General features: G+C 37.9%; 1 protein-coding gene across 2 annotated transcripts; it reads left to right on the forward strand.

The window, feature by feature from the left end:
- LOC115232338 (F-box only protein 30) lies at positions 1–27,687 on the forward strand. Of its 2 annotated transcripts, none has more exons than XM_029802174.2 (4): positions 1–174; positions 22,550–22,605; positions 23,327–25,180; positions 27,125–27,687. In XM_029802174.2, exons 2-4 carry the CDS (start codon positions 22,585–22,587, stop codon positions 27,326–27,328), a joined length of 2,079 nt encoding a protein of 692 aa, XP_029658034.1. In that variant the 5' UTR covers positions 1–174; positions 22,550–22,584; the 3' UTR covers positions 27,329–27,687. The 2 variants fall into 2 exon arrangements, with proteins under 2 accessions (XP_029658034.1, XP_029658033.1); XM_029802173.2 differs by lacking the exon at positions 1–174 and adding an exon at positions 248–482.
- The last annotated feature ends 208 nt before the right edge of the window (positions 27,688–27,895 follow it).

The raw sequence follows: 27,895 nt of genomic DNA on the forward strand, positions 1-27,895 counted from the left end.
CCCCTGTTCAAAATCCGCTGTGGTTGATTTCGTCTTTCAATCTATCTGAGGTCGACGAAAGAGAATATCAATCAAGTATCGAGGTCGATGTCATCGACTATGGATTCTTTTGTTACTAAAATTTCTGGTTTCGCACTTGTGTAACAAATCATTAATTCCCGCAGCAGCAATCAGGTATTTCAGTCGACACTTTACTTATTACCATTACGTCCACTCGTAGTTTCGATTTTCTTGAATCTCGTTAGAGTTTCTTCTCGTTGTTTTGGTATTTGCTGGTTGGTTAGGTGAAGAGTGTAATATCAACAGCTGTACCTTTACCTGCATATTGGTGTTATTACTTCGTGCCAACTGGTGGTGGTAAACTAAGCCTCTTTACTCAGCAATGGATCCCTACCACTCGTTGTACACATGAATAGCCATGATATTGACATTAAGTTTACTTTGGTTTGACCGGCCGCTACTGAAGTCAACATATGATATAGGTTTGTATATGTATATACATGTCAATTGTTGTCAGTGCTTGGATAGGAAGCCAGCTGTAGTTGTTTAACATGAAACTTTCTGTTATGTTTATTCGTCAAACACAAAAATAGCACACACTCTTCTGAAAACTGAAATAACCCCTAATTTATATCTCACCTATCTACTATCTATCAACGATAATTTTTCTGAATAACTCACACCTGAATAGTAATTGTTTATTTACATGTTTTTCACACACATCCTTCTTAATATCATAGAATCGGCGGAGCACCGGGCAGAATGACTTTCATTAATATGTAATTATGTTTCTGTACATTTGGATTTCAAATCTCTTCTGGATCGACTTAGTCTTCCGTCCTTACGGGTTTGTTTTGTTTTCTTTTATATTTCCATTCACATGTGGGATTCATTTAGAAAGGCATAAACCGGTTCAGTTTATAGCTGGTATTTTATCACCCCCAGGATGTAAGGCAATGATCATTTCGGTTTGATTTGAATGCGGAACGTTGGTGAAATGAAGTACATTTCAAATACTGAAGTAAATATAGTCGACTACTTACTCTCATCTAAAATTTGAGGCCCCGTGACTAAGTTAGACACCAATACGATAGAATCTGTAGAACGTCGGACAAAATTATTTGTTTTAGTAATAAGTTACGACTCATGACATTTTGTGTTTAAATTTCGCTGATGTCTACTCTACTGCCTTACTGCTTTGATAAAGTACATGTTAAGTACTCGTACCGAAATAATTATTCACTTTTAACTGCGTGGTCACATACCTATGTTAAATATCATTATGATAAAGTTGGTGTCAGTTTAATCGAGACTGATTTTCTTCACATATCTCACTGTAAACTATTAAGAGGGACTAATTGATATAAATAATTTACTAGGTGTTTCTTAGCTGAACCAGCAAGTCGTGGGTATTTAAGTTTAGTTTAGTATACCTAACTCGGAAATTCACGTCCAGTTGCGGTGAACATTTGCTCGAGATAATATAACCATAATTACCTTATTGGTTCACTGCAATTGATTGGCACCTTGTAAATCAAAATTGATTTTTGTGCGTTGTCCAACAAGAATTTGTTTAAATAAATGTGACCATTCAGTAGTACTAATATAGGCTTATACAAATCTTATTGAAGTAATTCTATGTAATTTGCTATATATATTTTCTACTAACTGCACTAGCACACTAATATAGTTGCTTTGAATTGTCTTTGCTCTTAATTGTCAGTCATTTATATACAATATAATAAACCAATCCTCTTTATATTTCTAACGGACTGTTAGTTCTAACGAAGGGAGAATAACTTACAGTACCCAAGCTAGTGATGGCGTGTCGGTGAAATAAAATTTATTGAAATCCTGAATTAATACATATACCGTAAGAGGCAAGTTACAAGGTTTCATACCGGGCATATTTTTGCAAAGGCGTCTGCTGAGGTTTCAAACAGGGCCTTTCTTCAGAGATGGAATAAAGCTAGGCACAGTAGAGTCAAAGAATACGTTGAGCATCTACCCCACTTTGAACCCGCTTTGAACCGACATTGTCTACGCCAGTTAAAAAAACAAAACAAAACAAAATAAACGCTTTTACTCGTACATTATACTAATTACTAAATACTCGCTGATGGGCATGATTGACTGTTTATGTTGCTTGCACGAAAACTTAGCTATGAAGTAGTAATCATCTTCACACATGTGTATGCGTGTATTTATGTACATAGCCGTTATTCTCTTTTTCAAAACAACTAGCCCCAGTTCAACCTTGATCGAAGTGACTTACGTTTCCCTTTTTTTTTTTCTATTAAATTACGTACTCAGTGATTTGAGGGGCGTTTAGTTGCCATTTCTAGCAGGTCGAGCTACTGCTTAGAGGTCTGCTCGTACTACCTTTAGTAATTATTGTTTGGACCCAGGTCAATCCTGATTAAGTAAACCTGATATTCCTGTCGAGAACATGTTCATCCCCCAACTCCGTCACACACCTTATGTTCTTAAGACTTGTATGGGTGTGGTTTTGGGAAAGAAACTTGGTTGCTATTTATATTCTGTATATATATATATATGTAGCAGGTTGAGCTCAGTTTGTATAATCTACAGTTGTTATTGTTGTTTAGCCGAGGTCAGCTAAGATCAAAAGCATTCTAAAAAAAGACTATCTCGATTGGTTTATTTTGGGTTTTTCTTTCTTCCGAAGCTTAGTATTTCTCAGCTTATGTTATCTAACGTATTCTTCCTTTTATAAGATGGTTTAATGATGTGAAGGATAGTTACTTAGTTGCTATTTCTAAACGGTTACATAGAATCTCCCACTATCAGTAAGGTGAGAGATAGTGTTAAGTGAACCACCAAATTGGAAATACCTTGCCGAAATACATCAGAGATTTACTAGGAGTAGATGTGGCTTTATCCAAAATAGACTTTGACATATTTCTATCTCAGCTGTCAGATGAGGATCATCATCATCATCATCATCATTTAGCGTCCGTTTTCCATGCTAGCATGGGTTGGACGGTTCAACTGGGGTCTGTGAAGCTGGAAGGCTTCATCAGGCCCAGTCAGATCTGGCAGTGTTTCTATGGCTGGATGCCCTTCCTAACGCCAACCACTCCGTGAGTGTAGTGGGTGCTTTTTACGTGCCACCCGCACAGGTGCCAGACAGAGCTGGCAAACGGCCACGAACGGATGGTGCTTTTACGTGTCACCGGCACGGGGGCCAGGCGAGGCTGGCAACGGACACGGGGGCCAGATAGCTTTAAAAAAACAAAAACCACAAACATGAGGGCAGTGTTGTCCAACTTTTTCCCTAAAATCACTCAGAGAGGGCTGTAGAAATGAAATAAACTAACAATCATACCAATGGTGGTTGCCCCAGCATGGTCAAGCCTCTGGCTGAAACAAATGCAAAAGTAAACTGTATATACATGACTGAATGTAAATGTATTGTTATATTTAGTTCTTTTATCATTGTCATTTAATGTTCCTTCATACAGGCATGGCTTGCATTCCTTGATAGAAACTGGCTGGTCAGAAGACTGCGCCAAACAGGGTTTCTGTGGGTGGATACTCTAACACTAATCACTTTACAGGGTGCTGGGTGCTTTTTATGTGACACCAGCAGCGGTAAGGTCACCAAGTAACCTGCAAGACTAGCCCCCTCAACTGGATGGAGAGTAGCATTGAGGGAGGTGGCTTTGTGCAAGGTGATAAGTTAAACCATGATAGAGGGTGAAAAACAGGTGTCTTGCAGTAGAGGAGATATGTGGCTACCTCAGTTGGAGAGAGATGAAAAAGAAACAGATGTTGAGGATGTGTTGAGGGGGTACTCTCAAGTTAGAGGTAGGTGTATATAAGTGGAACCAAGGATTGGATTGGGTGAATGGCTGGATAAGTTTGCGAGATTGTGAAAGGAAGGTGGGAGATAGAGGGGAGGGAAATGTGAGTGGACACAGGTAATGGGTGGGGGATATGTTGACAGGGTCACATTGGGTGCAGGCAGGCTCCTGAGGGTGTGAAGGGAGAGTGGGAAATAGAGGGTAGTGGAATGTGAATGAAAGGAAGTGGGAAGAATTATTAGACAGATTGTGTGCAGGGGCAGAGACCAAAGACATCATCATCCTCATTTAACATCTGTTTTCCATGCTGGCATGGGTTAGATGATTTGACTGGAACTGGTAAGCCAGAGGGCTGCACCAGGCTTCCATCTGTTTTGGTTTGGTTTCTAAAGCTGGATTCTCTTCCTAATGCTAACCACTGCATAGCATGTACTGGGTGTCTTTTACATATCACCGTCTGGGGTGCCTAACATGTGTCACCACCATGGGTGCTTCATGAGTGTCACTGTCATGGGTACCTCACATGTGTCACTGTCACAGGTGCCTCGTGTTTCACCGTCATGGGCGCTTCATGCATGTCACTATCACGGGTGCCTCGTGCATGTCACTGTCACAGGTGCTTCACATATGTCACCATCTTGGGTGCCTCACTAACAAGAATGCCTCACACGTGTCACCAGCACAGGTGTCTTTCGTGTGTCACCAGCAGTGGTCATACACACACAAACTTCTATAAGTTACTGTGCTCCGCTAAAAACTATTCAGTATTCAGTTTAACGTTAAATTGTTTATACATATGACCTGTTATAAAAACAAATACACATATATGTATATGGACATATGTGTATATATGTGTGTGTGGATAGATATATTTATATATGTGTGTGTGTGTATAAATATATAGGTAGGTGTGTATGTATATATATATATACATGGCTCAGTGGTTAGAGCGTCGAGCTTATGATTGTGAGGTTGTCAGCTCGAATCCCGTACCGGGCTGCGTGTTGTGTTCTTGAGCAAGACACTTTACTTCACGTTGCTCCAGTTAACTCAGCTGTAGAAATGAGTTGCGACGTCACGAGTGCCAAGCTGTATTGGCCCCCTTGCCTTTCCCTTGGATAACACTGGTGGCGTGGGGAGGGGAGACCGGCATGCATGGGTGACTGCTGGTCTTCCATAAACCACCTTGCCCAGACTTGTGACTAGGAGGGTAACTTTCTAGGTGCAATCCCATGGTCAGTGTCGTGACCGGAGGGGGTCCCCGAATATATATATATATATATATATACATACGTGTGTATATATATATGTATCTCTCTGGGTGTGTGTATATGTGTCTGTCTATATGTGTATACATATCTATATATATGTATATGTAAATATATATATATATGTGTGTGTGTGTAGGTATATATGTGTGTAGATAAACATATATATGTAAATATTTATGTATATATATATATATGTGTATATATAGATATGTAAATATATGTGTGTGTGTATATATATATATATATATGTAAATATTTATATGTATATATATATATATATATATATTGTATTTAGGAATGGTCATTTTGTCAGTTTAGCCAATAAAAACACACGCGCTATATATTTGTTGTTACTTTGCTTTAGCGTTATTTATTTCTTACATTAATCTTAATCTTATTTTGACCAGAGTTCTTTCGTCACACGTTTTAGTTTAACAATAAAATATATGCCCAGGACTAGGGGGCAGCCATCTGCATTAGTATTGCCGGTGATGTAGCCAACCTTTTCATGGTATGGTGGGACAGAAGGCTTAAGCAACGCCTAACACAGAACTCCATACTCGTGAACATGTACTCTCGCTATGTTGATGATATCAACATAGTGGTAAAGGCACCCCCACAAGAGAGTACTGTTGATATAGTAATAGAAACTAATACTATGGAGAGCATCCAGCAGATAGCTAACTCCATCCACCAGAGTATTAAGGTCAAAATTGACTACCCTACTAAACACCCTAACCATAGACTACCAGTACTAGACACAGAACTCTGGCTAGAAACTGAGAATAATAAAACCCAAATCCTTCATTCATACTATGCCAAACCTATGGCCTCCAAATACTTGATCCACTGGAACTCAGCTATTGCGGACAATGTCAAATCCAATATTTTGATGGCAGACCTCATCAGAATAATGCAAAATGTATCCCACATGTGCAAGCCTCCAGAGTTAAAGAGACACATACAACATTTCGTTCACTGCATGCAGTTCTCAGGTTACAGCCATAAAGAAAGGATCAGAGTATACAAACTATCTATGAAGAAATTTGATACTATCTTATGTAATGATAGGAATGGGATTTGCCCACTCTATAGGAGCAAGTCATGGAACACTATTGAAAAGACAAAGAAGAAAATAGGGAAGGCCAACTCTTGGTATGATAGCCACAAATACCAGAGTGTCATGTTCATCAACACCACTCCTAGAGGTGAAATGGCCTACCGCTTTAGAAGGACCCTAGACAAACTTAATATATGTAAATATATATGTATACTAGCACTATGACCCAGCATTGCTGGGTCATTGTGCTAGTAGATATATATAGTTATGGTACATTCTGTAAAGAACGTAGTAGAGAGCAGTATAGAGCTCATCTACCTTCAGATTTCTCCTCTGCTATCCTGTAGTAGTATTATACGTACATCCAGGTTTGCATTTGGGCATCTGTCTTGTTGGATAATGATCTAGTACACGCAAATCCAAGGCTGTGCGTCCAAGGTCAAACAAGTTCTAGGGAACTATATTCTAAGAAACTTTTGGAGAAAATTACAGACCTGATTAAGCGCATGAGATGGAAAGCTTTCTTTTATGACATGGAAGAGGACACCACAGAAAATATATTCTATAGTATAAAATATAAGAAATTCCTCCAAAGATCAAAGGCCTGGGAGATTTCGAAGCGTTTCTCTTTTTTTTTTAGCCATTTTTTCCATCCGCCGGATAACTGAAGAGATGACAATGTGGATTTCCACCTTGGCATCCGAAACTCGGAGTTTTATCATGGCTACCAAATAACTGTCACATATTACATCTACAGATAAAGTCCTCTATTTACATAATATTGAGGTCTCTTTCATTCTTTTGTTGTCTTAGAAAAGTTGGATCTAAGAAGAGTCAGTTGTGGTGTGCAATAGAGACGATTGCGTTGGTATGGTCATGTGGCAAGAATGGATGAAGATAGCTGTGTGAAAAAGTGCCACACCCTAGCGGTTGAGGGAACCTGTGGAAGAGGTAAACCCAGGAAAACCTGGGACGAGGTGGTGAAGCGCGACCTTTGAACATTAGGCCTCACTGAGGCAATGACTAGTGATCAAGACCTTTGGAAATATGCCGTGCATGAGAAGACCCAGCAGGACAAGTGAGACCATAACCCGTGGCCTTTACCAGGGATGTAGCCAGACCACTTATGCATACCTTTCCTTCTTTGGACACAAAACTCTGCTTGCGAAAACCTGTTGAGGCAGGTGAAATCGAAATTGAATTCGATATCAAACCAAATTCGATGACTGGCACCCATGCCAACCTCTCTTCATTGGACACTAAACTCTGCTTCCGAAGACCTGTTGGGGCAAGTAAAATCGAAATTGAACCAAATTCGATGACTTGCACCCGTGCCAATAGAGCGCTAACAGCTCCATCCGAGCGGGATCACTGCCAGAGCAGCTGTCTGGCTTCTGTGCCAGTGGGCATGTAAAAAGCACTATTTGAGCATGATTGTTACCAGCGTCACCTTACTGGCACATGAACAAAACATTCAAGCGAGGTCGTTGCCAGTGCTGCTGGACTGACTCCTATGCAGGTGGCACGTAAAAAACATCATTTCAAGCATGGCCGTTGCCAGTACCGCCAGACGACCTCGTGCAGGTGGCATGTAAAAGCACCTACTACACTCTCAGAGTGGTTGGCATTAGGAAGGGCATCCAGCTGTAGAAACTCTGCCAGATCAGATTGGAGCCTGGCACAGCCATCTGGTTCACCAGTCCTCAGTCAAATCGTCCAACCCATGCTAGCATGGAAAGCGGACGTTAAAGGATGATGATGACATAAGTATATATATATATATATATATATATATATATATATACACACACACACACACACATAAGTGTATATATATGTATATATACATAAGTATATATGTATATATAAATACATAAGTATATATATATATATGTATATATAAATACATAAGTATATATATATATATATATATAAATACATAAATATATATATATATATATATATATATATATATATGTGTGAATATATATAAGTATATACATATATATATAAATATAAATATCTATAAGCCTGATATTATAAAACTGTCAAAAGAAGTGACCACTAACTTCTTCACCTCTGATATATGATTGGCTGTTTGTACTCTGATTGGCAGAATCATTAACACACTCAGCAAAATGCTTAGCGGTATTTTGCCTGTCACTGCGTTGTGAGTTCAAATTCCACCGAGGTCCACTTCGTCTTTCATCCTTTTAGGGTCAATAAATTAAGTTCCACTGAAACACTGGGGTTGATGTAAACAATTAGTTCTTTCCCCCAAAATTTCAGATCTTGTGTCTATAGAAGAAAAGACTACTGTTGTTGTTTTCAACATTGTTGCTGCTGTGTATATGTGCACTTGTGAGTGTATATGGGTGTGTATCTTTATCTAAATACATAAGAAAAGGTGTGGCCTCCACCACCCTTCTTTCCCAAAACTTTTCTTTTTTCTATTTATACCATTGTATTACTTTGCACTCTGTCAAACTATATTTTGTCACAATATTGATGTTGTGGATATTTTGCATAGCAGGGATAAAAATTGGCTTCAAAATTTAGCACAAGACTCGCAATTTCAGGGGATGGGTTAAGTCGATTACATCGACCCTAGTGCTTGGCTGGTACTTATTTTATCAACCAACCCCGAAAAGATGAAAGGCAAATTCTTCCTCAGCAGAACTTGAATTGAGAATGTAAAGATGAACGAAATGCTGCTAAGCAATTTTGCCCAGTGTGCCAACGCTTATGCCAGCTCGCTGCCTTTTAGTCATCTTTCAGACTCAATAATGTCTATCTCTATTCCTTAGTACTAATTGCTGGAGCACCTACCTTATAATGGTGGTGGTAGTTGTGTAACCCTAAATAAAGAGGCCAAAATCAAAGCCATGACCATCCCTACTTTTTCAGCAATAGTGTTCCTCTCTTCTTATTTAATGTACATCTTTTTAGGATGGTAAGGGGCTGGTTGCTTTCAGGAATACCTGTTTGCTATTTCTAGCAGGTTGAGCAAACATGTAGAGATTGAATGGTTAGGAAGTGGCTGGGTAAGTGTATCAGTGTTGCTACCTGTAAAACCTGATTGCTTCAATAAAGCTTCATTATTTACCTGCTAGTATAGGAGTGAAAAAGAAACCGTTTTAAAAGAGCATTGTATGGGAGTTTGTGTGTACAAGACACAGATTTCATCCATGTATTTTTGGTCCTTGTTTTTCAGAAACTTAAAAAGGCTTTGGTGACTTGAAAACAATAGAATAGAGATCATGCTTTGTAAGCATTACTACAATATCTGAATTGTTAGCTTAATCTATATTTGGGTTGAACTTTATTGTAGAATGACTATAGACAATATAAATGTGTACTGTGGCACAGGTCACCACTTATTATAATCTTGTATCTTAAATTCACAAAGCTAGCATAGTTTTATCTTTTATCTTGACTTGTTTCAGTCATAAGATCACAGCCATGCTGGGGAACCACCACTTTGAAGGGTTTTCAGTCAAACAAATTGACCCCTGTACTTATTTAAGTCTGACACTTATTCTGTGAATCTTTTTGCCAAAATGCTATGATATAGAGACATAAATAAACCAACACCTGTTGTTAAGTGGGTGGAGTGACATACATTCATGTGAGGGGCTTTCATGTAGTTTCTGTCTACCAAATTTACACACAAGGCATTAGTTGGCCTGGAGTTATAGTAGAAGACACTTGCCCAATGTGCCACACAGTGGGACTGAATTTCTAAAAATATTTTTAATGTTTTATGCATTAAGATATGTTAACAATGACATATTTTCTATACAACCTTTTTAGTACTTTATTCATATTGAATTATTCCTATGTATTTTAATTAATTTTGACAATAATCAAGAATTTGGAGGGATTCAGTAAAATAATTTAATTTTGGTGTTTGGAATATAACTTGATTCATAATTGCAGTCCATTGAGTGCAGCTATGATGGGATACCATCTAGAAGTGTTTTAGTCAAACAAATTAGTCTCTGTACTTACTTTAAGTCTGGCATCTGTCTCTTTTTTGCTGAACTACCAAGTTATGGGGACAAGACCCAACCAGCATCAATTGCCAAATGGTTGAGGACAGAAGACAATTATACACACACACACACACATGCATGCACACACAGTGGCTTCCACTCAATATCCATCTATTAAACTCACTAACAAAGCATTAGTCAACTTGCAGACATATTAGCAGACACTTACCTAAAGTGCCATACTATGAGGCTAAGCCTGAAGTGTGCTTTTAACTTCATAACTGATAGAAAATTTTAATTGACATATGAACATTTTAAAAAGAGGCAAGGTTAGTATCATAAAAGCAAAGGCAGTCTCTGGTTAGCTGGTATGAAAATGGTTAATTTTAAGTAAATTGATATAGTTTTAATGTGGGTTATTTTTCTTTTATTTGTTGTACTTGCGTGGTTTTTCGATGTAAATTTTGTTTTAGTTGCAAGTATGGATGTGTGAATAAGAAATTCACTTCCCAATTGCACAGTTCCAGATTCAGTCTCACTACATGGCACCTTTGGTAAGTGTCTTCTACTGTAGCCCTAGGCAGACTAAAGCCTTGTAAGTGGATTTGGTTGATAGAAACTGAAAGAAATAAGGTGGCGAGCTGGCAGAAACGTTAGCACGCCAGGCAAAATGCTTTGCGGTATTTCGTCTGCCGTTACGTTCTGAGTTCAAATTCTGCCGAGGTTGACTTTACCTTTCATCCTTTTGGGGTCGATAAATTAAGTACCAGTTACACACTGGAGTCAATGCAATCGACTTAATCCCTTTGTTTGTCCTTGTTTGTCCCCTCTATGTTTAGCCCCTTGTGGGCAATAAAGAAATAAGAAACTGAAAGAAATTCATTTGTGTGTGTTTGTGTCTTTTATCTTGACTTTGGGTTTTAGGTGAAAGCAAGTGTCGCTGTCTTAAAAGTGGTGTCATTCGTTGCCAGTCTTCAATGAAAATAAGGGGAAATACTATCTTACTTGGGAGCAGGTGAGAGTTTATGTCAAGAGAGACATTTGATCATAGAAAACCTGCCCCAACCAATTCTGCCCGACTCATGCAAGCATGGAAAAGTGGGTGCTCAATAATGATGATACTGAAATTCATGACTTCTTATATGTTGCTTTTATCAAATACTAGTTTTACACTTCTTCTCAGTGTACCAACCCTAAAAAAGTGGCAAGTTATTCTTTTTTTTTCTTTCTTACATTACCACAATCCCCAAATATTTAGAATTGTTATTCATTCTTAACTGGATTTCTTTAATCTTTTAGATGTTTCAGTCAGTGGACTATGGCCATACTGGAGCACCACTTTGAAGGATTTAGTCAAACAAATTGTATCAAGTGCTTATTTTTTAAGCCTGGTACTTATTCTATAGGCCTCTTTTGCCAAACTGCTAAGTTACGGGGGAACTAATTGTCAAATGATGCTGAGAGCAGGGGACAAGCACAAATGCACAAGCACACACACACACACACACACACACAATGTATTCTGTGTATACATACATACATATATATATATATATATACATAATAGGCTTCCGTGACTCACTCACAAGGCATTGGTCATTTTGGTGCTATAGTAGAAAATGCTTACTTAAGAAGCTGCTTAGTGAAACTGAACTCAGAATCACATGGTTGCAAAGTGAGCTTCTTAACTACATACTTTATCTATAATTCTTAATAATTATAGTATGATTGTCAATAAACTTTGTTATTCTTTTATTGATGTCAGGAAATGAATCCATATAAGTTTGATTGCATATGTATTATAAATTACTTTTGTAATAAAGTGTTTAAGAAATCAAAATTCCAAGAATTTATCATTAGGGGAAAAAAAAAAACCCAAATAAATATTTAAAATAAAATAAGAGCATGATTGGAGAAAGGAAATGGGTATTTGTAAAAATACTTTCTCGTACAAGAGTGTATATAAACAGATAGCATTACGTTTAGGAATTTTTTCTTATCTGAAAGGGAACTACCATTTGTGGTTGTATGTGTGTGTGTGTGTAATTTACAGAAGTTAACCACTAACTAGGCTAAAGTTAAGGTGTGAGAAAATCATCAGTGGCTGCTGCAGCTGACTTCAGTGTAACATGTTACCGAAACATGTAGTAACATGTTACCGACTTTTCTGCTCTACCCTCAGCTCTGTCAGTTATCTATGGGAGTGTTTGTGCTCTCTCTCTCTCTCTCACAAATACATACACACTGAAGGATCTGATATATAAATGCATGTGTATGTTAGGGCATGTGTACTGAAAGTCACACATATTCACCAATATACAGCCATCTCAGTGTGTGTACTGGCATATATATATATATATATATATATATATATATATATATTATATAGTGAGAATTTACAAAAAAAAAAAAAACACATGCACGCACACATCTTTTATTCTTTCTTGTTTTAATCATTGGCCTGTGGCTATGCTGGGGCACTGCCTTGAAAGTTCCTAATTGGACAGACTGACCCCAGTCATTATAGTTTTAAGTCTAGTACTCATTCTATTGGTCTCTCTTGCCAAGTTACAAGGATGTAAACAAACCAACACTAGTGGGGGCACACACGTGCGCACATGCACACACACACACACACACATGATGGGCTTTGATGCAGTTTCTATCAGCCAAATTCACTCACAAGGCATTGGTTGACCTGGGGCTATATAGTAGAAGACTTTTAGCTCAAGTGGCAATAGGACTGAACCTTAGACCATATGGTTGAAAAGTGACCTTCTTAACCACACAACTATGTCTGCACCTTCTTAAATACACGACCATACATCTCTCTCTCTCTTTTTATATATATATATATATATATATATATATATATGTGTGTGTGTGTGTGTGTGCGTGCGCGTATGTGTTATTGTGTGTACATATTTCACAAATGAAATTTTATTCTGATGTAGTGATAATGATGAAGAAAGTGAAAAAGATGATATTTGTTTTGTGTTTATCTTATTTATTTCAAGTCCTTAATATTTATCTACGCTTAACAGGGGAGCTTCAGTGTGGTTGCTCAATCTGCTAGAAATAACAGCCAAATATCCTTCAGATAACACTTCAGCTTATAAACACTGGATATTGTAATTCTAGGTAAGCTTTAAAAGGCTGGATACAACGGTTGTGACGAGAAAGCCTTTTATTATGGGTCTGCCCACTCAAGACTGTTATGAAGCTAAACAGTAATAACTATTACTCACACAAGTATTAAGTAACAATAGTGCTGTTGTTATTTACTATAGGCAGCTTACATTATAATACTACTTCAGCACTGATAAATTTAAGTCTATCTCTCTCTCTCTTTATAAGTAGCAATACAAAGGCATAAAATTGCCCAATATTGTATGCTGGAAATAAATATAGTCTTGTATATGTTAATTTATGCAAGATAGTCAAAAGATATATACCAGATCAAATAAAACTGCTGTTCAGGCAGTGTAATTCCTGTTCATAAGTTAATTTATGTGTGTATTCATATGTGTTATTTACATTATTTATATTTGTCGGATATTTGTTCTCATCTTGTTTGTTGTTAACACAACATTTCAGCTGATATACCCTCCAGCCTTCATCAGGTGTCTTAGCGAAATTTCGAACCTGGGTTCTCATTCCTAAGGTATTTTTTTGATGTTGTTGTTATTATTATTATTATTCAGGTCACTGCCTGGAATCAAGCTCGGAATCTTGGGGTTAGTAGCCCGCGCTCTTAACCACTATGCCATATGTCCGGGCATATGGTGTAGTGGTTAAGAGCGTGGGCTACTAACCCCAAGATTCCGAGTTTGATTCCAGGCAGTGACCTGAATAATAATAATAACAACAACAACATCAAAAAAATACCTTAGGAATGAGAACCCAGGTTCAAAATTTCCCCAAGACACCTGACGAAGGCAGGAGAGTATATCAGCTGAAACCAATGATGGCTTAGTCACTATCAACAACATTTTTGTATGTCTATGTGTCTGTTGTATATGTACACACATTTTTATGTATGTGTATATTTGACAGATTGGTTTGAGTGCTATTGATAACATGTAATCCAGTGCCACATGTTACATGGTCCAGTCATCTGCTTCTGAAATTGCATCAGGCTAGCTTGGTGCAAATTCAGAAAAAGATGCAACACTCTTTGCCAGGTTAGCATGACAAAGGGTTTTGCTAGAAAACCAGTCATAGGATTGACAACTATCTAGTAACAGTGCACAGGTTCATAGAAATACTCCTGAGAGTAATGAATTGCAAGCTCTTGTCAGAATATCTAAGAGAGAGGTAGATTGGGTTCCTTCCTTAACCATAGCTAAAGAGGGAGCTTATTTGCACTTCCCTGCTGCCTTGTAGATGAGTCCAGAAAAACAGGCTAGAGGATTTATACTAGAAGAGAAAAACGATCTATGGAAGTCAAATCTAAGATGGTTTCTGGGAGGAGGTATCAATTTTCAAGGACCGTCATCTATCTCTTTCACAGCAAAAATTATGTTACTTAAAAATGCATACTCCTAACACCACTATAGAGTTTCATTGTGCAGCTGTCTTCTCTTGTAATATGGATTTTGGACCACAGAGGTGGTAACTGTCAGTATGGTATCATAGTCATCTGTGATGAAAAAAACAACACCACTTGTGTAGTTTTCTTGCTTATGGGAGCACTTGATACATGGAGTGTAGGTAGTTGTATTCCCAATTCTGCAGGCAGCTGCGTGGCTACTTCATTTGCTGTTGTTGTCCTAGTCATTTGAAAAACACAAAAACTATTAAATTTACTTTAAATTTATTTTGTGACAGCTCATAAAATATATTAAAAGTGACTTTATCAGCCTTTTGCATGTTTTAAATGGCCCCTCCATGGTTATAATTGCTTCAGATCTTGTGTTGTTGCCATGATAAAATGCATCATGTAGTTGGTGTTTATAAGGACACCCTTTCTTAGAAAACATGTGAAAAAATGTAGCATACAAGTAATAAGAGGTCTTCTAACTCATGTAGGAGGATAGTAATTCTGAATAAGAACTAACATTGTTATATATCATCTGCCTTCCATGGGTTGGATGGTTTGACAGGAGCTGACCAGGCAGAAAACTGTACCAGACTTCAGTATCTGCTTTGGCACAGTTCTTATGGCTGGATGCCCTTCCTAACACCATCTACCCTGCAGAGTGGACATATATATGTAGTTGATAATCTTTTATCTGAAATTGGAAAGCAAATAATTTAGTGGGCAAGTAGATGTCTCTCAGTTCTCATTTTACGACTTAATGCCTAAACTTAAGGTGTTTAAGTTCTAACTACTGAATGACTCCTCACCAATACAAACACATTAACATTGATAACAGTAAGCCACTAGCGAAGTGTCTAAGTATTCTGGAATGAAATTGGAACTCCTTTTTGCTCATAATGAATCTGCTGCAGAATTAAAGAAATTCCAAATGTGAAAGCACTGCATAGAATTCAATCATAAAATATATACTCTTTTACTTGTTTCAGTCATTTGACTGTGGCCATGCTGGAGCACCACCTTTAGTCGAGCAAATCGTCCCCAGAACTTATTCTTTATAAGCCTAGTACTTATTCTATCAGTTTCTTTTGCCGAACCACTAAGTTACGGGGACGTAAACACACCAGCATCAGTTGTCAAGCAATGTTGGGGGGACACACACAAACATACACACACACACACATACATATATATGACGGGCTTCTTTCAGTTTCCATCTACCATATCCACTCACAAGGCTTTGGTCGGCCCGAGGCTATAGTAGAAGACACTGTCTCTGTCTCTCTCTACACTATATATATGCATACACACACACACACTCTGCTGTCACATTTTATTTTCATATATACCTAATTCCAGCATCTCTCTTCTGGATCCTGCTTAACTACCTTATCCCATTAAAACTAGAATAGATCAGCCTATTCCAATTGTTAGCACTAATCACTTTTAATCTTTCTTACAATTCTATTTATTTATATATTATGTCTATTGTTTCCTATTTATTCTATTCAAGGCACAGCTTAATCACTAAATCTACTGTTTTTCTCATAATGCTTTTCAGCTTAATTTTATTATTTTTTATTTACTGTTTTATTTTTTTTTGCTATTTCTGGGTTTATGAAATTTTAATTGTGCATCATTTTATTTGTTTCTTTATCTACGAATGTGTCCATCTACATTCATTTCTAGATTATCTCTCTCTCTCTCTCTCTCTCTCTATATATATATATATCTGTCTGTACGCCTAACTATTCAGAACAGGTTTTTAAATTTCCTCAAATCATTTTCCTACCTGTTTGTTCTTCATGTTTGCATGCAATAACATGTAGTCACTATTCTCACGTAAATACATACATCACTCACACACACGCATCTGTGTGTGTGATTGTGTGTGTATGTATATATATATATATATGTGTGTGTGTGTGTGCGCATTTGTGTGTATTGTTTTATAAACAATACTGTTTTAGAATATCATATATTGCATATAATGAAAAATAGTTTGCATTTTAACTATCTCTCCCCCCCCCTCTCTCTATATTTATATATATATATATGTGGAGGCGCAATGGCCCAGTGGTTAGGGCAGCGGACTCGCATTTGTAGGATCGCAGTTTCGATTCCCAGACCGGGCGTTGTTAGTGTTTATTGAGCGAAAACACCTAAAGCTCCATGAGGCTCCGGCAGGGGGTGGGTGGCGATCCCTGCTGTATTCTTTTGCTACAACTTTCTCTCACTCTTTCTTCTGTTGGCCTGCTCGCTTAGCCAGCGGGGTGGCGTATCTTGAAGGCTAAAACAATGCGAAGCGCATTGTGACCAGCGATGTGTAGCAACATCTGATAGCCTGGTTGGTCACGGTGATATATATATATAGGTGCAAGCATGTTTGTGTGGTTGAGAAGTTCACTTCCCAAGCACATGGAATAAGGTTCAGCTCCACTGCATGACACCTTGGGCAAGTTAACTTCTACCACAGCCTGGGGCCAACCAAAGTCTCGTGAATAGATATGGTAGACAGAAACTGAAAGAAGCCTCTGTGTGTTGTATGAGCTTGCATTTTCCTAGTATATGGTGCTTTGCAAATAATGGCTTTCTGACACTAGTCTGTCACAAAAGCATGTCCGGGCTTGTGGATACGTTGTGCAATTGTTGTAAACAAAAAGTTCATTCAGCCAGTGCCTTTTGTTTCCAGTTCTCTACATAAAGATCTGTCCAAGCTGTTTGTTGTCTGATAGACTGGCAGATTATTACTGCACTTGAAAACAAGTGGTGGTGGGGTTGACAACAGAAAGTGCATCCAGCTGTGAAAAAACAATTTTGCACCAACATATTCTCACTTCACTCATGTTAGCGTGGAAAAGTAGATAATAAAATGATCACACATGCATGCACATGTACACACACACACACACACACACACACACACATAATAGGATTCTTACAGTTTCTGACTACAAATTGACAAGGCATTGGTCAACACACTACTATAGCAGAAGACACTAACAGTGTCCAAACAATGGGAACAAACCCTAAACCACGTTGTTCCAAGGTGGACTTTGGTCACAAGCATAGCAGCGTAGTTTAGTGCTTATAAAATTAAGATTCACTAAATTTAAGAGGAATCTGTCTTCATTTCATCCATAATTACCAGCAATCCTCTGTTAACTCTGTTAATCAGACTTCATTGTTAATGTCTAACTGAAATTTAGGGGAAAATTTGTTTGACTTTAATATCTAAAGACAATAATTGCACGTTATGTAAAGCAGTTGATTGGCAGAATCATTAGTGTCAGTCTTGTAGCAGTTATTTTGGTTCATTGTGTTATCAGTTCAAATCCAGCTGAGGTCATTTTTGTCTTTTCCTCCTAAGGTTGAGTAAGTACTTTTCAAGTACTGAATCAATTCTCGCTTTTTCTCTCTCCCTTCCCACCTCTCTCTTTAGAATTTGCTGCATTGCACTGTAGGTAAAGTCATAAGTCACTACTCATAGTGTCTTTACTTCTAAGAAGTAAATTTGAGTTAAGCAGAGACTAGCAACCTCTTATTTAACATGCTACAAAAACTGTGTAAAATAACTAAATTGGCATGTTTGACCCTTGATCCTTCAACTTCCATTGCTATTACAACAGTCTCTGTTCCTCAGTCTTCCTTTTTCCACCACTCGTTCTATGCCTCTTCTACCAAACCCTGTGTTAATCACTTTACCTTGATCCTTCCTTCCTTCCCAGAACAAGTCTCCTTCCCATACATCTTTCCTCATAGAGGTTCAAATTGACATTAACCATATCAATATCAGTCTAAGGAGTATATAAGGGATGCAGTCCCTTTTTCCCAATGAAACGTTATTTAAATATATGTATATCATCATCACCATTGTTCTAAAGTCTGCTTTTCCATGCTTGCATGAGTCACACAGAATTTGTCGAAGCAGATTTTTTTTTTTAATGGTCAGATTCCCTTCTTGTTGCAGACCCTCAACTGTTTCCAAGCAAAGTAATAATTCTCCATGGATGGACATGTCTCCACAGAGAATTAGAAATGAATGATACGGCTTGTTTGTTGGGGGGGTCATTCATTTACAACTGTTGCATGATGCCAAGATAAGGACCTACTCACACACACACATGCATACATATAGGCCCCCTTCTTGGAAGCTCAGCCCCTGACTGAGGCACTTTTCATTCTTGTGCTCTTGTTTAATCCCAGGTTAATCTTAATTGAGCAGATTTATGCACAAAGGCATTCTAGCCATGAACTTAGATCTTTTTAGATTTATCTAGGATTACATTACCTTATCTAATGTATTTTTCGTACTTATGATGTTAGGGTTAGATTTACAAATAGGAACAACTCACCACCGCTGACTCAAAGGACAACTCTACACTAGGACAACTCAACACCAGGAAAATTGATTAATAAATAATTTGTTTTATAACATTATCAGAAATTTATGAAAAGATTAATCTTAATACATGGCTTGAATATAAAGAAACAGAACTTTTAGAATTCGAATAAAAGTAATTCATAAAGGATATAATTATGTGTGTGTGTGTGCATTCCAGAACAATGGTTTATTTGCTTCACTCTCGACCCAAGCTTCTTCAAGTTAGCAGTTTGTCGCAGTAATTTATTGGTCATAATGGCCTGTTTAGCTTGTGTCAAAGGTATTTAGATTGCTCTAAACCATTCAAAGAAGGAATATCAGGAATTCATATCTTTCTACCAATGCTGGCAGTCAATGCTCTTGAGATCGACATTGAGATGTAGAAATTTTGAAAGTTGGATTCGGGAATACATATTCAAATATGAAGGCAGATGACAGAATTCTGCATATTGTTTCATCTTTTTCAGAACGATCTCCCACAGAATATTTGAAGGGAATTGTATACAACTTTCAGTAAATTTCTCATTTAAATTTTATCCTTGTATTAAAAATGTATAGTTTCTCAATTACTTTAATTCGAATTTTAAAACTTATGTCGTCTTAAATTAATCTTTTATAATTACCTGATAATGTTATAAAATGATAAAGTTATAAAACGAATAAATTATAGGTGTAGGAGCGGCTGTGTGGTAAGTAGCTTGCTTACAAACCACATGGTTCCGGGTTCAGTCCCACTGTGTAGCACCTTGGGCAAGTATCTTCTACTATAGCCTTGGGCCAACCAAAGCCTTGTGAGTGGATTTGGTAGACAGAAACTGAAAGAAACCCGTCGTATATGTGTATGTGTGTATGTGTTTGTCCCCCCAACATCGCTTGACAACTGATGCTGATGTGTTTGCATCCCTGCAACTTAGCGGTTCGGTAAAGGAGACCGATAGAATAAGTACTAGGTTTATAAAGAATAAGTCCTGGGGTTGATTTGCTCAACTAAAGGCAGTGCTCCAGCATGGCCACAGTCAAATGACTGAAACCAGTAAAAGAGTAAAGAGTATTTATTAATCAGTTTTCCTGGTGTTGATTTGGCAGTGTTGAGTTATCCTGCACCCTTAGATTTAAGGATGATTTGGCTGCTATTTCTAACAGGCTAATGATCATGTAGAAACTTCCATGTGTGATTAGAGGAAGATTTCTTTTTGCTGTTTGTTATTTTACCAGGAGCTGGTAGAGCAATGTAGAAATTAGGGCTAGGAGGAAAGTTGTGAGACAATAAAAGGGGGCTGTCAAGGTTTGCAAGGCATTCATTCTTCAAAGTTCTGTCTGGGCTTCAAGTTACTGGTGCAGCAAAGAAGACAACCATAAATTCCGTCACTGAAACTGCAGAGAAGGCCACAAGGTGGCTTGGAATAAGAAAGACCAGTTTTTTGCTGCAACTAGGATGCAAACTGGGACTTCATTAACCCCAACTAGATCAATTGGGCAAGGAGGTCTGATGTTGAAAGGAAACATCACTGATGATGCATCCCAGAGCAAGATGTATCTTAGAACTAAATTAAATATCTATTTATTTTCATGCAACGTAGCTAGAAAGGTTTTTGTTGGAGCGATTATTTTTATGAAAGCAAAAACTGACCAACATAAACTACTTTGAAGAAGCTACTGATGGTAAGTGTCAGTAATAAAAGCAGTTAATAAGCTTTATAAAGTAAGATGGGCCCTGTTAAGTTTAGAAGAGTTTGATAGTTTGAAATACTGTAGGAAGTGTAGAATCTATCATTTTAACCTTTGCCTTTGCCCAGAGTGAGAGAAAAAAAATATTGTCTTTCTTTTTCACTCTCAGGTGAAGGGTAAGATTTGGCACTCATTAAAACAATTCAACTTGTCAAACTCTCTCATTCATCAGTTGCTGTTAATGCAGACCATATACTTTATTTCTGACTGTTCTATTATTTGCCATTAAATTTCACAGCTGGATGTTTCTCTCTGCTAATAACTCAACTTCTTTTCTTGAAATCATTCTTGGCATTTTCTTTGATCTTCATGAAATTTTAGTAATTACTCTCCACAAAACATTTTAATCAAAAATTCAACACCAAAAACTATATTAATCATTGTTTAAATTTTTAATTCATTGTCTGCAACTCTTTTTGTGTCACTCTCTTCTTTGTTGGTGCGGATGATTGATTTTTGGGACATGCTAAATTGTCTACATCAATTAATATCCAACCTGCACCCATATTGCTGAGCGAAATATCTTCCCCCAGTCCTCCAGACTGTCTTGACTTCTTTCTTTCTTCCAAATCCTATCTGTACTCTACTGCTTGTCCCTTCATATCATCTTAACACTGTCTCCTCAAGTCAATCTGTCCAACATCATTCTACTACAGAATAACAATTGTTCACCAAGTTCTTTGGTAATTCAAGACTGCCAACTAGCTGGAACTATATCAACGTGATACTGATTAACTAGCAACCTTTATACCATTCTGTATCTTGTTCAATTCAATACTACACACAACTACATATAGAATTTCATTTCACTTTGTGGCACATATCTCTTTATGTTCCAAAAATAAACTATTTTTTTACAAGTTCTAAATTCTCTTGTTTCTCTCCCACATATATTCCAAAATTGTTTCTGTAATATTATAATTACAAAGGAATAGAAGAAAAGTTTTATGAAAGCAACTGTATTAAATATAACAATGATTAAAATTTTTTTTTAAATTTTTATTTTATCTAGTTTCATCTCATGAGCTGTGGCCATGCTGGGACACATATTTTTTACTATTAACTTCATCCTTAATGTTTATATTTACAGTATTTATATTTATACTGCATTTGTAATGGTTTGCTCTCCTATTGAAATGAAACTGGATACAAATCATCGTCATCATCATTGTTTAACGTCCGCTTTCCATGCTAGCATGGGTTGGACAATTTGACTGAGGTCTTGCGAACCAGATGGCTGTACCAAACACCAATCTACAGCTGGATGCCCTTCCTAAAAACCACTCTGAGAGTGTAGTGGGTGCTTTTACATGCCATCTGCCCGAGGGCCAGTCAGGCAGTACTGGCAATGGCCACGATCAAATGGTTCTTTTTATGTACCACCTACACAGTAGCCAGTCCAGCGGCACTGGCAATGACCTTGCTCGAATGTTTTTTCATGTGCCACCAGCACAAGTATTAGTAAGGCAACGCAGCTAACGATCACGCTCGAATGGTGTTTTTAACATGCCATTGGCTCGGAGGCTTGCTTGTTGCTCTGGCCTTGATCTCACTCATATGGTACTCTTAGCGCTCCACTAGCACAAATATGCGCACTAAATATAATTGAGTCACAAAAATTATTGGAGGACACAATTCTAGATTTTTACTCATGCTTCTAAATTAGAGTTTCCATAATGACCCATCATAGATGTTGAATCAATGGTTTAAATGGTTAATAAAACATGTCTCTTCTATTTTACAGATTCCTGCAAAAGGAACTGACAGAAGAATTTAATAATGCCCAAATATTTTAATCTAGTAAGTGAAAAAATATGTTTTATGTTTTGCTAATTTGTTGAAAAGAGAACCATACCGATGTACTATCATCATCCATATTAATTTACTTCTGATATACTGTTGCACTTGTAAAGCGAATGATGTTATTGAAGCAAAATTAAGCACATTTGAAAGTAAATAAGACAGAAAATTTCTTTTCTTTTTTTTTTGTTGTGGCTTAGTCAGTGTATTAGGTCTATCACTTAGGTGTGGGTGCAGTCTACCTGATGTGCTTTTAACACAGTTTTTGTCTACAAATTTTCACTCACAAGACTTTGTTAATCCAAAGCTCTGGCATAAGATACTGGCTCAAGATATCCTGCTGTGGGATTGAGCCTGAAACTGTGTAGTTCTTAAATGAACATCTTAATCACACTGTCACACCTGTACCCACTTTGACCACACTTAAGAATTAACACTTCTGGGATCAATTGAGTGCCCCTCTCCCATAACACTAAAACGATGTCAGCTGTTTTAAGATCAGAAACTAGATATCATTTGAACACTTAATCATCATTTTTGTCTCAAGTGAGGGTGTTGTAGTTTGTTGTGGTAATAGTAGTGGTAGAAACATTTGTAGTTATAACAGCAGAAAAGTATTTAAAAGTTATAGTTATACTATTGAATCTGCTGTAAATAAGTTTGTCAGATTTGTTAACTTTTTATTTCTTTTTCTTTTTTTTTTCTATGAATCATTTTTCAGATAAATGATGATGAAGAAGATTGTGAAAACTGGAAGTTATTGGAGCTGCAACTGGTGCATGTCCATTGCCATGATTGTTACAATAGTTCTTGTACTGAGGGTGAAGATGGAAATTATACCACTCCAGATGGCCAAACGCGCTGTTGCCCTGTCACAAGCTGTGAAAATAGCTGTGGTGCAGTTTATCATGAATGCAAAGGACCAGAGCATAATCTGCTTTGTCCCTTTGAACGAGTGCCTTGTATCAATGTAAATTATGGCTGCCCCTTAATCATACATCGAGCAGCTCTTGGAAGACATCTTGAAGTCTGTCCAGCTAGTGTGATATTTTGTTCCTTTGAATGGAATCGCTGGCCCATGCATTCAACAGAAGATGGGGTGAAAGCACCTTTGCCTCTGGAAAACCGTCATCTTCGTTCCCGGCAACTTGATGTAGCACTTGCTCTTCGAGATCAACGAATGTTAATCGAAACCCGAAAGGCCCCTCGAAGGACACGTCACATACTTAGGAATTCACTTACTCAGCGCCACCCAGCTGCTCCCTTTTTACACCACAGTAGTTCATTTGACTCTGACAACTTGAATTCAGCTGGTACTTCACAGACAGTTTCTGATGATGATAGTGATGGGCCATGGGAAAATGCAAAATCTCCACCAGGACTACAACGTAGTGTTTGCAGCAAACTTTTCCGTACCACTGATCAACAGAACTCACCAACTTCACCGGAGGAACGCTCTGACCAAGTTGTAAACAGGAAAATTAAATTAAGTACGCAAACAAAATCAAAAAGTTTAGATAATTCACAGAAATTTACTCAATTAGGACTAGATTATCCAATAATATGTTCCCTTTGTAAGAATTCTCAATCCAATATTGCCATGGAATTGCCTGATATAAATTCTTCAAATAGCCACTGTCAAGAATCAGAATGCCTTAATAAATGTTGCCATTATTCAGCTCAAACAACGAATGAAAAGTCAATTAACTCCCAGCAGAATATGAACATCCATGAAATAGCTAATGTTCATATCAATGAAATAGATTCAGAAGAAGTGGCTGGGATGGCATGCCAAGCTCCTAACTGTGAGCTGATGACTGAAGATGGCAGTTCCTCAAAATCAGTCCAGACTGTGAAATTAAATGAACTACTTGGTGTTTCTTTGAACATTGAATGCATGACACGGTATCAACCGAAACCTAGGTCTATGTTTACATTCCTCTGTGCTCAAGAATTCCGTCGTGATGAATATGCTTGGCACTATAAAAATGTCCACAATGATATCCACTGTGGGTTAAATGGTTGGCTTGAGCAACGATGTCCACTAGCTCACAGTGGGTGTACATTTTCCTTTTGCCGGTTTTATCCTGATCAGGTAAACTATAAAATTATCCATAGTAGTCTAGTGGAAAGTTTTGGAGTAAAAACTTCATGGAACTGTGAGGAAAATGTTTCAAAATCTGTACATGAAATTCAACCATCAGCACCTCTTACAATGCATTGTGAATGTAAGAAAAAATCCCACGGGAAGACTCTTCCAAAGTCTCGAGAAGTGACTCCTGAAATTGTTACGTCCAGCCAGTATGATTCTATGGTGCGTGTTGTTAATGTTGACCAAAAGAAAGAAGAAATACAACAACCGGATTGTGACTTCCTAACAGCATTGCCATATGAACTATTGCAACAAATACTGCAAAATCTTGACAGTTTTAGTTTATGTAACTTAGCTGCTAGCAGTAAATATCTGAGAGACGTCTGTTCAAGTCTGTTAGAAACTCGTGGTCTTGTGACTTTAATTTGGCAAAAGAAAATTGATGAAACCACTGGGGAAGGTCACTGGAAAATTGCTTATAAAGTAAGTCTATTCTTATATTTGATATGAAAAAATTTTAGTGTAACAAACCTAAATCTAAAATTGCTAAACAAGAATGGCATTTTCACTTTGTGGGATTATTTTATATACAGATCATTACAGATATTTTATTTTTAGCTTGAAAAAGAAAATAGTATATGCATGTGAAAAAGTAAATAGCATATGTGTGTGTTGTTTCTCACAGAAAAGTCATTAAGTTTGAAGCAAGATCTGTACCAGACGCACTTTTCAGTTTGTGTAATTTTTGGAACTCTACAACATACATACTTGCAGATACAATATGAAATTTATGCTATTGTTTTTTTTTGGCGTAAGGGTGGGGGGAGCAGATAGTGCAGTGATGTCAACAATTATCACAAACTATACTAAAGATTGATACATCCAAGTTTCTAGATGCTAGTGTGAAACTGAGGCAGAAGTAACTGCAGACTCCCTCTCTTTCTCTCCCTCTCTCACATATATACACATTTTGATCTAAGAGACTCTCCATGAGTGCTTATTCTGTACTGTGGTGTTTTCATCATCCTCATCATCACTGTTAAATGACCGCTTTCCATGCTAGCATGGGTTGGACGATTTGACTGAGGACTGGCAAACCAGATGGCTGCACCAGGCTCCAATATGATCTGGCAACATTTCTACAGCTGGATACCCTTCCTAATGCCAACCACACCGAGAGTGTAGTGGGTGCTTTTATCTGCAACCGGCACAAGGGCCAGTCAGGCGGTACTGGCAATGGCCATGCTCAAATGGTGTCTTTTACGTGTCACCTGCACTGAAGCCAGTCCAGTGGCACTGGCAACGACCTCACTCGAATGTTTTTTCACATGCCACCGTCACAAGTGCCAGTAAGGCGATGCGGGTAATGATCACACTTGAATGGTGCTTTTTATGTGTCACCGGCATGGAAGCCAGTCAGCTGCTCTGGCAACAATCATGCTCGGATGGTGCTCTTAGCGCTCCAGTTATCAAACTATATATTTTTTACAATTTGTGTACCGCAGGCCAGTCGATGCGGTACTGGCTCCGAACGTGGCCGTAGCCAGTACCGCATCGACTGGCCTCCGTGCTGTGGGCACGTAACAAGCACCATCCGATCGTGGCCGTTTGCCAGCCTCATCTGGCACCTGTGTCGGTGGCACATAAAAACACCATCCGAGCGTGGCCGTCTGCCAGCCTCGTCTGGCACCTGTGTCGGTGGCACATAAAAACACCATCCGAGCGTGGCCGTCTGCCAGCCTCGTCTGGCACCTGTGTCGGTGGCACATAAAAAACACCATCCGAGCGTGGCCGTCTGCCAGCCTCGTCTGGCACCTGTGTCGGTGGCACATAAAAAACACCATCCGAGCGTGGCCGTTTGTCAGCCTCGTCTGGCACCTGTGTCGGTGGCACATAAAATCACCCACTACACTCTCGGAGTGGTTGGCGTTAGGAAGGGCATCCAGCTGTAGAAACACTGCCAGATCTGACTGGACTGGTGCAGCTTTCGGGCTCCCCAGACCCCAGTTGAACCGTCCAACCCATGCTAGCATGGAAAGCGGACGTTAAATGATGATGATGATGATGTGTATACAGTTCACATACACTCAAGTACACTCATGTGCACTCACTCACACATCTGCCTGTCTGTTTAGCTTCAAATGTTATGGTTTTACAAATTAGAAAAAGAGTAAGAATTTTGTATTTTGTTGTTTCTGCTCAGTGCATTTCCATTAGGATTGGAATTCGTAATATAAGTTTGTCAGAGTCACTGAGTAAGCAGAAATACTTGCTTTGTTTAAAATGCAATGCAATTGATGTTGGATTATTGAACTTAGGATTACATAGTCAATAGTATAACATGTTTTTAAAATAATGATATAGGTAAAGGAATCTTTTTTTTCTTCTTCTCTTTACAATTGAAATTGTTTCTTTCTGTCTTTTTAGAAATGGAACTTCAGTCCAGCATTTACTCCAATAAAACGATGGGAATTTAATGGTTCTAACCCTCTCTCTGAACATCTCAAGGTTTGCTCTTATAATCAGGACCATTCTTTAACAGCAGAACCATTTTGTCTTGCACTAAATATTAATAGCAACCAATCGACAAAAGAAGAGGGGGAAACAGATACTTTATCCTGCCCTAATTGACATTTTTAGAATTTTTGAAACTTTTTTTTTAACCAAAACCCAAAATAAAAACTACATAAGTTATACTGTCTGAACCTATCCCTTTTTTTCTAAAAAAAAAAAAACAACAATAATCAAACCAAATGGTTATTGTTATTACAAGAAATGGTTAAGTATTAAGGATGATTTAATTGACTACATATTTTCTCTTGTGCCTAAATTGCAACAGTAAGGCAGTGATGTGTCAGGAAGAGCAGGATGTCAAATGGGATTTAGTATTTTAGTTAATTCTATAATCCTAATAAAGTCATTTCCCCTCCCTCTACTCCCTCAGTTGTAATTCTGTCCATTTTTAAAACTAAAAGCTTAATCATTGTTAATGACTGGCTTGTTTCACATGTAGCCTATGGTATTTCTTCTATTAACCTTAAGCAATACGTACCAGTGCTTTTCCCTATCCTCACCAACCTTTTTAATCTCTCTCCCTCTCTCTCTCCCCCCTCCCCCTCTCCCCCCTCCCCCTCTCTCTTTCATGTACATCATTATAATTTAATGTCTGTTGTCCATGCTGGCATGGGTTGGATGGTT

The sequence above is a fragment of the Octopus sinensis genome, linkage group LG2 (assembly GCF_006345805.1).
Source record: "Octopus sinensis linkage group LG2, ASM634580v1, whole genome shotgun sequence".
In the NCBI taxonomy this organism is placed as follows: domain Eukaryota; kingdom Metazoa; phylum Mollusca; class Cephalopoda; order Octopoda; family Octopodidae; genus Octopus; species Octopus sinensis.